Source organism: Chiloscyllium punctatum, chromosome 7 (genome assembly GCF_047496795.1).
Source record: "Chiloscyllium punctatum isolate Juve2018m chromosome 7, sChiPun1.3, whole genome shotgun sequence".
Lineage (NCBI taxonomy): Eukaryota > Metazoa > Chordata > Chondrichthyes > Orectolobiformes > Hemiscylliidae > Chiloscyllium > Chiloscyllium punctatum.
The window spans coordinates 62,069,132-62,082,218 of NC_092745.1; the positions used below are offsets into that span (position 1 = coordinate 62,069,132).

A 13,087-nucleotide genomic window follows, 5' to 3' on the forward strand; every position below is an offset into this window, starting at 1 on the left:
TTTACAGGGAGGAGCATCTAGATAAGGCAATATACATATTGTTTGAGTGATTGTTACAATCAGCGAGCATCAACAGTAAAGATTGAGCCATCTGCTGTTACACAAATGTTCTTAACTTTAACTGGCTTCACATAATTACTACTTTTCACCTTGTTGAACTGGCCTTACATACTGAATCCTTCCTCATCTTATTAAATGGCTTGACATAATGAAAACTTTTTCACCTTGTTAACCCATTATCCTTGCCTCCAGCACCTCAGGTTAACTGCAAGTTCTTATCTGAGCTGAGTAACACTCAGCCGAACCTCTTGTTTTTCACGACCTGCTTATACCCTATACACATTTTCATTCCCTCCTTTTATCATTTCCACCGAGATGGCACTACCAGCTTTCACAAGACTCTGACAGCCAGTATTTAAGCAAGTTGCTGAAACACAGCATACAATGATTAGAATAACAAAAATAACTACACCATTACAGTTAGCATAATTTGAAAAATCCTCCCATGTGGAAAAAAAATTCACCAATAAAGTTCTTAAAATTCACAGTCCTTAGTGACCACTCCATCCCCTCCAAGTCAAGTGAAACAAGCTTGTTCTCCAAAAAAGTCTCTTTCAGTATAGTCCAACTTGAAACCAAAATCCAACTTGAAAACATGGAGAAATCTGAATTCTTGGATAAGGGCAGTTAAATGCTTCACAAAACTGACAAGACTTCCATTCTTCCAGAGATGCTTCAGATGGAGGATACCAGTGCATCTGAGCATGCAGTGCAGCAGCTGCAGTTACAGGCTAGGTGAACGCAGCATTCTTTGCTGCGTCTACTCCTGTTCTGCTGTTAAATGCAACAAAGCCAATTAGCTGTTGTGATGTTAGCTTAGTCAGTGAACCTTCATATGCCTTAAATGATTGAAAAACAGGTAAAGCTCACGTAGTTTAATGTCCATAGGGAGGCCACTGACAAAAGCGCACCAAACTCCTCCTAACTGTTGTTAATTCTTCACTTTTCATGCTCATGACTGGGAAGCTAATTGAATCCATTGGATCAGATTGTGGAGGTGCTGGCAGTGGTCCAAAGGTGTGCTTAACCTGTTAATGGACAAACTCTAGAGAAGATGTTCACTGCTGAAAGTACCTTTGCATTCCCTCTCTCATTCCTTCCTTGCCAAGGTGGGTATCAGTACAAAGACAGTCACACATTTAACTGTACTAAATTGTGTCTGCCTATTTCAACATTCTTTTAATTCTTGAAGTTTGTTCCTCTGTTCACTATTTATGGCATCATCAAGTATTATACAAGCCATAAACTTTAAATTTTACTGCCAAAACAATTCAATCAATTATAAACAATAATTAATGGTCCTAAAATTAAGCCCTTGAGGGACTCCATTCAGGTTATTCAAAAATTATTTTCCTTTAACAAATTGAAACTTGACTAATGTGAAAGCTGTCAGAAAAAGTATTTCAAAAGTCTGTAACAGCAAGAAGACAATAACATGTTTCCTGTGCTTTAGCAATTAAAGAGGCAGTTTCAGTTCAGATTTAAATCTCAAATACTCGCGGGAAACAAATGCTGAATATTTTAAAGTATGTTCTCCAAATAAAACTGCCCAAATAAAACAGTCAGAATTACAGTGGCAACTTTGGTAGAGATCAACATTCTTTGAATTTGCAATATGAAGGGGGTCAATGAAGTCTTAACAATAATTAACAGAACTGAAACAGCTCAGTCTCAAGTTCTAATATTCTCTAAAATCTTAACAAAACGTCAAACTCAAAATGCACTCTTCTTTTTGTGAACACTGCATTAAAAACATAGCAGCAAAGATATTTTAATACAATATTCTCATGGCTAAAGCATGATCACTGACCCAAATGTTTTTTTTAACAACAGGCATTGTAGAATTTCAAACAAGTCGGGGCTCAAGGCACTCAATCAATTTGTTTTAAGGTTACAAGTTTAGTAATTTTAAAATGGACATAATGTTGTACAATTTCAATGTAAAAACAAAATCTACCCCATTACATAGCCTACAAAACACTGAATTGAGATCCTGGTTCAAAAAAGGGAAAACAGTTATTTAAAAGGATTTCTGAACCAGTATTTTAACAAATTTAAAACTTTTAAACATCAAACACTCTCAACATGGCACAACTTACATTGAAACTTCCCCCTGACCCAAGTATTAGTACAACCTTAATTTCAGTTTTTCTCGTTTTTTTTGCATCCTTTCACTGAAATTACACTTAGAAAGAGAGAAAGCCCTTGCCGCAGTCCAAGCCACTCTCTTCCCCCAGAACAAAGACTCACAGAGCCTCAAATTTCACCACTTTCTCACTTTACTCTTCAAGGGGGCTTGAACCCCACTTAAACAAAGAAAACCTGAACACCAATTAACACAGAAAACTTGAACCCCAATTAAACACAGAGGGCTCGAACCTCAACACAGCGCAGAGGAATTGAACCTCAAATCAAACCACCCAGAGCACTCGAACCCCAGTACTGTGCAGAGGACTCGAACCACAATTAAACCCAAGCCAGGTGACTTGAACCCCAGTACCGCACAGAGGACTCAAACCTCAATCACACCCCACCCCAGGGGACCCAAATCCAAGTACCACGCAGAGGACTTGAATCTCAATTACACCTACCCCAGGGGACTCGAACCCAGTACCGTGCGGAGGTTTCGAACATCAATTATAGCCCCCTTCTCCCAACGTAGCGCAGAGGACTTGAACCTCTGTTTGTCAACACGCTTGTGAAAATGTATCTCTCAACTGAACTAATTAATGTTTGTGGAACCCATAGAATAGAGAGTGATTGAGTGAAGGGACCGCCTCTGGCACACAGGAATATCGAGAGGGACCAAGGTTTAAAATCTTATCTATGGGCCTGTATGTCTCGAGATACCGATGTTCCAGGAGGCCACTGACACCGTTTGATCGTAACTATTTGTTTGGATCCTGCCAATTATGCCAATATTGTTATCCCGATCCCCCCCTAAATCGAAGCAAAATGCTCAGAGACATAGTGTAGTTTTACCTCCTTCATCTTTCTTCCGGGCCCTGAAGGGAGAAAGAATGATTGCCCATTTGCACAGGGAAAATTATGAGGGGCAGGGATAGGATAAATAGACAAAGTCTTCTCCCTGGGGTCGGGGAGTCCAGAACTAGAGGGCATAGGTTTAGGGTGAGAGGGGAAAGATATAAAAGAGACCTACAGGGCAGCTTTTTCATGCAGAGGGTGGTACGTTTATGGAATGAGCTGCCAGAGGAAGTGGTGGAGGCTGGTACAATTGCAACATTTAAGAGCCATTGGATGGGTATATGAATAGGAAGGGTTTGGAGGGATATGGGCCAGGTGCTGGCAGGTGGGACTAGATTGGGTTGGGATATCTGGTCGGCATGGACGGGTTGGACCAAAGGGTCTATTTTCCATGTTGTACATCTCTATGACTCTATGACATGGGTTCTCAATCTTCTCTGGAATGCAGTTTCTTAGTGAATTATATAGTCAATTTACAGGGAGGAGCATCCAGTTAAGGCAATATACCTTTTGTTTGGGTGATTGTAACAATCAGCGGGCATCAAAGTAAAGATAAAGCCATCTGCTGTTACGCAATGGATGTTCTTAATCTTAAATGGCTTCACATAATGAATATTTTTCACCTTGTTAAGCTGGCCCTACACACTGAACGCTTCCAATATTGATAAATGGCTCAACATAATGAATGTTTTTTCATCTCATTAATCCATTACCCTTGCCTCCAGCACCTCATTGTTAACTGCTAGTTCTTATCTGATCTGAGTCACGCTCAGCTGAACCTCTTGTTTCACAAAACTCAGAACTTAACTCTTTCCCTACCTGCTTATACCCTATACACATTCTCAATCCTATGTACCTGCGACTTCAAGGTCTTTGTTCAGCAACCCATTAAGTGTAGAAAAATATTAGGGAAACCAATGGAACAAAAGACCAAAAAGTCCCTGGAATTGATTGGTTACATCTTTAGGATATTAAAGGAAGTGACTACAGAGAAAGTAGATACTAATCTTCTAAGAATCATTAGGTTCTGGAAAAGCCCAAGACTAGAAAACTACTTATTCAAAAAGGGAAGGAAACAAAATAAACTACTCTCAGCCAGTTAGTTTAACATTTGCCGTTGTGAAAATGAACTAGGTGAAAGTGAGGACTGAAGATGTGGAGATCAGAGTTGAGAGTGTGGTGCTGGAAAAGCACAGCAGGTCAGGCAGCATCTGAGGAGCATCGACGTTTCATGCAAAAGCCCTTCATCAGGAAAATGAAGTCTACTAAAATGTATCTAATAGCAGAATATTTAGAAATACACAATATGATCACACATGGTTTCATGAAGAAGAAATTATGTCTGACAAATTTCATAATGGAGAAATTATGTCTGACAAATCTGTTTGAATTCATTGAGGAGGTAACAAGAAGGATGAAAGGGGAAACAATAGATGAAATACATTTGGGTTTATAAATGGCATTCAATAGGCACTGTCCACAAGATTACTCAACAGGATACATTGACATGTGTATTGAGAACAGTGTATTAGCATGGATAACTAATCAAAGACAGAGGTGCTTTAAGAAAAAGCAATTTCTGGATGGCAATTTGAAACTACTGGAGGGCTGCAGGAATCAGTGGTGGGACTATAGTTATTTACAATACATTTATTAATAGTTTGGATAGAATTTGCAAATGACACAGTCTACAAAGCGATACAGATGGGTTATGCCAGTGAGCAGAAACTTTGCAGATGCAATATAATGTGAGAAAATGTCATGTAATGCACTTTGGCAGGAAAAGAAAGAGAAAGACTACAGCAGAGGAGGAACTGGGGGTCCTTGTGTGAAATCACAAAAAGGTTAGCATCCAAGTTCAGCAGGTAATAGGGAAAGCAAATGGAATGTTGGGGTTTATTTGAGAAGGGAATGGAATATAAAAATACGCAAAACTGCATAAGTCACTTGTTAGGCCACATCCTACCATGAACAGTCTTGGTCTCCTTATTTAAAGAAATATATACTGGCATTGCAGGTAGTCCAGGAAAGATGCATTACATTGGTTCCAGCATGGAGGGATTTCCTTATGAGACGAGATTGAGTAGGTTGAACTTAGACTCTTTGGAATTTAGATGAACAAGAGGCGACCTTATTGAAACTCATTAGAATCTTAATGGGCGTGACAGGTAAGATGCTAGAGGTAGTTTTGTCTTGTGGGAGGTTCTAAAACCACAGGGCATAATCTCAGGAATTGTCCATTTATGACGGAGTTGAGGAGAATGTTTTTCTCTGAGGGCAGTGAATCTATAGAATTTTTTGACTGAAGACGATTTCAAGACAGGGCCATTAAGTAAATTTAAGGCTGAGATAGGCAGATTTTTAACCTGTGAGGGAATCAAAGGTTATGAAGAAATGGCAGGATAAAGAAGTTGAGCGTTATCAGATCAGCCATAATTTCAGGGAATGGCAAAACAGACTGGATGGGATGAATAGCTCACTTCTGCTCTTATGTCCTCAGGTCTTGTAAATACAGAAACATTGAGGACTAGCATCACTTTTTCATTTTGCAGGTGTCTTTGTTTTCAAAATGGGCAATCTATCTATTTCCCAACTAGCTGGAATTATAGTCAGCTATGATGTAAGGATTCTTCTCATACTCTAGCATTCAGTATTGCTCATTTAACAACTCTGTACTGTAAATTCAGGTTTCTTTTTAAATTGGCGTTTCTTGGTATAGAGTGCAACATAAGTAATGAGCAATGAATCTTAATCCTAACAAACAATTTTAGGGAAGAGACAGATAAAAAAAGTAGCTTTCAGAGTGCTTCTTCTATATTTTATGGTGCAAGTTACTTTTGTCCTTTAATCATGATACGTTTATGCTGGTTTCATGGTGCTTCCCAATAGGAAAGACATCAGTTCTACGCATCTCTATTTGGATCTTAGCACTTTCAGGATGTAAACAGGGTTTCTGCTATTTTCAAGTTGTGACATTAGTTCAATGCAGTTTCTGAAAGGCTTACCATTTGCAATATCTTAATAACCAAATTATTTGAATATAGATTAGTAATGCATTTTAGCAGATGTTAATAATACAAATTTAACAACATTAGATTATTTCTGTGTTAAGTACTTCAAAGGTTTTTTGCTTCTGGAAATACTACTTTTATTTCCATAACTCAGTTTTGAAATTGTTTTGCTTTCTCCTGCTATATAATATTTTGTAAACTCCAAATGTTATGAAAACACCAATGTCAAATCATCAGTTAATACTTGTACTCATGAGCTACATTCCACAAATATTTGAATAAGATCCACTTGACACAATGGGGCAAGAGGCAGCACAATGTTATATATTCCCTTCCACAACAGCATCACCAGGGTCTTGGAAGGAACCTGCAGACTTAGCAAATCACCACAACTAAAGAAAGAGTCATGGAAGTAATTAACGCAACGACTGTTGTCAAAGAACAAATTAATGGATTCATACCTTTGCAATGCACAGCAATAGCTCCTTCTTCATTTTCACATATTGTTAAAAACCTTTTCACTATGGAATCACTAGGCGTGCTTCCATCAACAAAGAAAAGGTCGTAGTGTAGAAAGCCAGCATCTGTAAAGCGTTTAGCATCATAAATTTTCTTGTTAAGTCTGATTATTGTGGTAACACCATGTTTTCTGAAGTATGGAAAATATGCTTCTGGTGCATGGAGAGGATAACCTAAGGAATGGTTAAAAAGAACCCAGCTTAATCCAAATGTGAAAAAAAAGTTACTAAAATCCTTAATAATTACATTGTGCAACATTGTGTAACTTTGTCCACACCCCTTAAAAAGCACTAATGCCTTTTCTTCTATTTAAAGCATTCAGTTGATTTGTAGTGGAGTTGCCAATGGTAAAGATGAATGTTTTTTTAGCAAATTGGATTTACTACGAGAAAAGAAACAGAAGGAAGGAAAGCACCATGAACTTTGTGATGCTCAGTTCACTATATGAAAGGGTTACCATCTCTTAAGTCAAAGAATATTTTTTCTTTTGACTATCATCACTCTATATATCACAATAAGTTACAAAGTCCCAAGGGAATACTACCAGCAATATCTACCCACATTAAATTTGATGGATTCAATAGCACAGTAGTCTTAATATTGAATTTGAATCTCAAAATAATTGAGTTCAGTAAACTTGGTGGTTCATGAGTTGACAAACAAATAAAAACAAACATTAAAATCACAGGTCAATTACAGCCCAATTGTTCCCTATAGTCTTTCATGAAAAATGATTTCCCACCTTCAGTCAACAAGCTATTCTTGTTCCATGACATGTGATCGGCTACTGCAGATAGTATTGAGCCAGGCATTTATAAAAACAAAATCACAAATAACAAAACTGACCCACCACATTCTTGAATAGTAATGCTCAACTGCCAGCATTGGCCATGCACCTTATACAGAACAACCTCGGTTATCTGATAATCAATTGTCTGACTTTCGGATTTTCCAAACAAGATCTCAAGATCCCAGTATGGCTTCCTTTGCCTATGATCAGATCAGTTATCCAAACAAAATACTCCCTGCTCATCTCGCTCGGATAATCGAGGTTGTTCCATATATGTAAATTATTTTACAGTTTTGCACCTGAGTGTTAATAGCCCACATTCAACATAACCATGAAGAGTCAATATTTTGAGGATCAGGTAGGGGTTAAGGATGTTGGAGGCCAGATTAAACCTTATCACATTTTCTTTTAAGGAAATTATTCCATGCAGTGAATGTCATTTTGAAGAATGCAAATTAAAGAAACTTTCACTTTATTTAATGATTCAAATATATTTTTGCATCAATTATAATGTGGCTAAATTCCACACAATAGTATTTAAATTAACAGAAAATAGATGACCATTACTTTACGCTTGAGAAAAATGTACATTTTTCAAGACAACAGAACTTCTTCAAGTGTTAAATCTCCCTAAATATACACAAACTATCTAATGAGGCACACTTGAAGACAAATAGATTTAAATGTCTTAATAACAATAGAAACTGATTATTTTGGAATACTGGACCTAATTGCATAAGTAGCAGCGCCACCTGGTGCCAGTAAGCTGAAACTAAATTCAAAACTGACTGATTAAACTAGTTTCTGCAAGAATGTAAACTTGAGAGTTATACTATCTCTAGAAATATTTAATGAGAATTATTGCTAAATAGAAACAAGAGAAATTTCACAGCACCATTATCACCAAGTCCAATTACCACCTGGTTTTGGTTTCAAATGTACAGAGGATTTGAATTTTAATCACACCACCTGGAACACTTGCAGAGCCATCAGACATAACCCAAATTTCATGCGAGACTAACAGTAACTCATGGCAACCTTTTCACTCTTGACAATCAGATCATCATATTTGAGTTAGCAGTCAAAACAAAAACTGGCCTTTTGCAGATTAAGTCCACACTTCACATATTTGTGACTTTCATTTTAAACAACACAACAATGCTGAAGAATATTGAAAATTGCTTTTCAAAAAATAACTTGTTCAATTATAACAGTATTTGCTAGTTGCAGAGTCTTAATATTTTGTTTGTCTTTGGATTACAGAGAAACAATACAAACAGTACACTGATACAACCTTAAAGATTGTTCAAAATATTTTCCTCACCATTTTCAACTTTGCTTTTTGGATGGGGTCCACTGAAAGCCAGAAACTTGCCTCTGATGATCCAATTAATATCACCATTTTCTACACGCTGCAGAGAAGAAATGCTCATCACGAACAAGGCTCAGGTGATGTCACTTGGACACTTAAAAAAAGTTCTCAAGTCTTTCATGTGAGAAAAACAAATGACATATAAGGTACACATTTACATACTATTGGAACTGTGCACATTCCCAACATTTCCCACATGCTCGACATTCAGCAGTCAGAATTGAATAGCCAAAGAATTGTCCAAAGAATTTCTGATTGATGAGGTACTGTTGAAAGAAAATGCATCATGGGGAGGCAAGTGTGGACTCAAATAAAGCTTATGGCCAAAATAGTTGCTTTGCGGGAAATCGAGAAGCAGACCACCTAGAATGAAACAACGTTATCCCTGCCACAGTAAGTTGCATCCACCATAAATTCTATATTTTATCTCCATATAAAGTACAAATCACTTTTCACAGTAATAAAACTACAATTACTCCAAGTACACAATAATTGGGGGAAAGGGAAAACTTGCCTCATAGTGCTCATATTCATCCACATCAAATTTTTCAAAATTTAGAAAGCCATGTTGGAGGGCCTGAAAAATAGTTTATGTAATCAAATGTTTTCAATAAGTAGTGCTATGTATAATTCAAAAATAATTCAGACAGTTTTAAAACCTAAAAGCACTCTGCCTCTAACAAACTTATTTGAAAGGATAACTATTACCTATCTAGTTGGCTCTTAATATTTTGAATAATATGCATCTTTCAAACATAGTGCGAATATATCCCACGTTTAAAGGAAAAACACATTACAGAGTGCATGGAAATAATGTCAATAATGTCATCGAATTTCAGATAGGTTTTGTGTAATTGCTCTCATACTGTCACAACATACAAAGTTTTAGTACATACTATTTTTACATTTCTTGGATTTACCAGAAAGGAATATACCAATGTAATATAATTCAACTTATGGGGTATAATTTTTTTTCTCTAAAGAAGACTGTACAGAATTTAGCACCCATTTTAAAAACCGATTCATATTCATATGCGTCACTTAAAATTGTGATTCTCTGGAACACAGACACAACTTTAAATGAGAATCTCTTGAGCAGTTTCCTGAAACTTTCATGGATGATAGGAGATTTATACCCATTTGTTCTTAAATAACAGGGGCTGAGGCTGGAGGCATGCAATCATGGTGCACATAGGCTGTTTATTATCTGGATTGACAACTTGGCTTCATTTATTTGCATAAATGTAAAAAAAAAGGACATGAAAATATCGATTGTAGTTGGAGCATGACAAGCTTAGTAGTGAAAACAGAATCCTTCATGACAACTTGTGCTTGTTACCATATTTAACAATAGGAACTGATAGTCCTGTAGCATGTTACCTCACTCATGCGTGAGACAAGACAGGAATCACACCAGTTACAAGTTTCACATTAAGCTGGAGTGAAAACAGAGGGATTCGTCAAGGAAAAGAGAAATATTCAAACTTTGTTTTTTCTGAACATGGAACTTTTGAAACTGAAGGATATTCAAATTCCTGATACATTGTATTCACTTACTTATAAAACTGAGTTGTTTACTAAATGGCTCCTTTTTCTGAACCCAAATTATTTACATCGTGAAATTTATAAGAAACAAAAACAAAGTGTAATTAAAAGCTACCAGTAACTGATTTGACAGACCACACATACCTGATTAATTGCATGCAAACAGTCCAGAATGGTTAGGTGATATGTGGAGTTTCCAAAGGAGGCATCTCTATAAAATAAAAAACAATTTAGCAAAATGAATTTATCAATGAAATATCAATTTACTGCAGAAAGAATTGGGATTCAAACTGCTAGCACAGTTATGGTTGAGAAAGGAAATAAAGATTTGGGGCTATGCTTATTTATTATCAGTTGTTAAAACCACAAGCTAATAGCAAAGCTTGATATAAATTATAAACTTCAATACATTTTCCTAATGACTCAATAGGCAAATGCAACACAGGATTCTAGACAGATTTGAAATGTCTCAAGTCCAAAAAAGTTCAGTTTAGTGAGCTAATCATGGGTAGGATTTACTGGATGCAATAATAAGTAGTTAGGATTCCTTGATCACTATCCAGTGCATCTATGAAGCTAGGATGATAAATTAGCCAGTGTGATCCTGAAAACATTGCTGCTTCACAGCGCCAGGGACCCAGGGTTCGATTCCACGCTCACGTGACTGTCTGTGAGAAGTTTGCATATTCTCCCCATGTCTGCATGAGTTTTCTCCCACAGTCCAAAGATATGTAGGTTATGTGGTTAGCCCCATGCTAAATTGCCTGTAGTGTCCAAGGATGTGCAAGCCAGATTGGAAATGCAGGGTTACAGGGATATGGTAAGGGGGTGGATCTGGGTGGAATGCTCTCTAGAGGGGTGGGTGGCCCACTTCCACACTGTAGGGATTCTATGAAAAGACTTCAAGTTTGTATGATATTTTTTCCCCATGAAACATTCATTAACTTCAGGAGAGGGGAACATGGAAAAAAACAAATTTGAAATTCCAGCTTAAGTGCAAAGTTTAAAAATAAACCCACTCCAACTAAAACAGTAAGACAAAATCAAATGTAGCTGACTGAAAATCTGAAATAAAACTGAAGTGCTGAGAATACTATGCAAATCTGGAAACATCTGTGGACTAAGAAACAGGTAATGTTTCAAATCAAATAAGAAATCCCTTCAATCTTAAGAAATCATAAAAAAATACTTTGAATGCAGGAAGTCAGAAACAAAAACATTGCTGGAGAAACTCAACAAATCTGGCAGCATCTGCAGACAGAAAGCACTGACTTTTCTTCACAACTCTAAAGAAGTCACATTCAACTTTGAAACATTAACTGAGCACTTTCAACACTTTGTTATTAATATAACTAAAATCACATTTGTACACACTCCATATTACACAATCCATTACAAACAAAGTAGTTTTCAAAAAGGTCACAGAATCAGAAAAGTATTACATCGCACTCAGCCATTGTCTGCATCAGCTCTTCAAATGAGTATCATATACGAATGCCATTCTCCCCCATACTCTTTCACATTACTTAAGTAAAAACAATCATCCAATGCCTTCATATGCCTCAATTGCACCTACCTCTGCAAACAAAGCATCCCCAATTCAAACTACTCATTGTGAAAAGCTTCTCTCTCATTTGCTTCTTTTGCAAATCACTATAAATCAGTGTTCTCTTGCTCTTGATTGTTTTACAAGCAGGAACAGTTTTTCTTCAATTACTCTACCCAATCCCCTTATGTTTTTGAAAACTTGTATCATATTGCTTCTGAACTGCCTTCTCTCCAAGGAGAAAACTCTTCAATGTATCCTCATAATTGAAGTTTCTCATCCCTGGAACCAATTTTGTTAACCTCTTCTGCACTTACTCTAATAGGTTCACAGCCTTCCTACACAGAGATAACCAGAACTATAAGCAATATTCTAGCTGAGGTCTAAAGACAATGCAGTCAACCCAATTCAGAAATTTACGAACAAGTGTTAACAATTATTAACATTAGACTTTTTGACAAATTGAAGCAATACATGTTAAAGTGCAGCCTAGTTTATCAAGCAAACATCAAGAGCATATTCTGGACTTCTCTAAATGAACAACAGATGGGATATTGAATAATTTTATCACAAAATAGTTTTTGCCTTGGCTGAATTTTGCCCTGTGGAGCATGATAGTAGTTTGATTGTAGAAACTTCAGCAAATTGTGGAAAATAAACATTTTGTGAAAGCATTTCATCTTGCACTCATCAGGATAATAAATATCAAAGAATATGTAAAATATTTATGCTATGCAAGACGGAACAAGTGCCAATTGCTTGGCAGTCAGATTCTGAATGATAGAGGCATTGCCATGGGTAATCCCATGGGTAAACAGTTAATGCTGATTGATAATTAGATGCCAAGCCTTGTTTCAATTTTATACAAGGCAGGTGAGCTCTGATTGAGTGTTAGAGATGTACAGCATGGAAACAGACCCTTTGGTCCAACTTGTCCAGGCCGACCAAAAAATCCAAAATTAATTTAGTCCCACTTGCAAGCATTTGGCCCAAATCCCTCTAAACTCTTCCTATTCATATACTTATCCAGGTGCCTTTTTAATGTTGTGATTGTACCAGCCTCCACCACTTCTAGTTTTGGACTCCCCTACCCTGGGGCAAAGACCATGTATATTTATCCTATCCATGCCCCTCATGATTTTATAAACCGCTATGCAGTCACCCTTCAGTCTCTGATGCTCCCAGGAAAAACAGTCCAGCCTATTCAGCCTCTCCCTATTGCTCAAGCCTTCTAACCCTGGCAACATCATTGTAAATCT

The 13,087-nt window shown here is 37.0% G+C and overlaps 1 protein-coding gene across 1 annotated transcript in view; it reads right to left on the bottom strand.

The window, feature by feature from the left end:
* Positions 1 to 13,087, bottom strand: part of LOC140479722 (dual specificity protein phosphatase CDC14A-like) — a 179,161-nt gene that overhangs the window by 70,565 nt on the left and 95,509 nt on the right. The window contains exons 6-9 of the mRNA XM_072573774.1: positions 10,427 to 10,493; positions 9,252 to 9,314; positions 8,690 to 8,777; positions 6,518 to 6,748 (exon numbers count right to left, since the gene is read on the bottom strand). Of these exons, the coding sequence (XP_072429875.1) occupies positions 6,518 to 6,748; positions 8,690 to 8,777; positions 9,252 to 9,314; positions 10,427 to 10,493 (449 nt within the window). The remainder of the gene's footprint in view (positions 1 to 6,517; positions 6,749 to 8,689; positions 8,778 to 9,251; positions 9,315 to 10,426; positions 10,494 to 13,087) is intronic.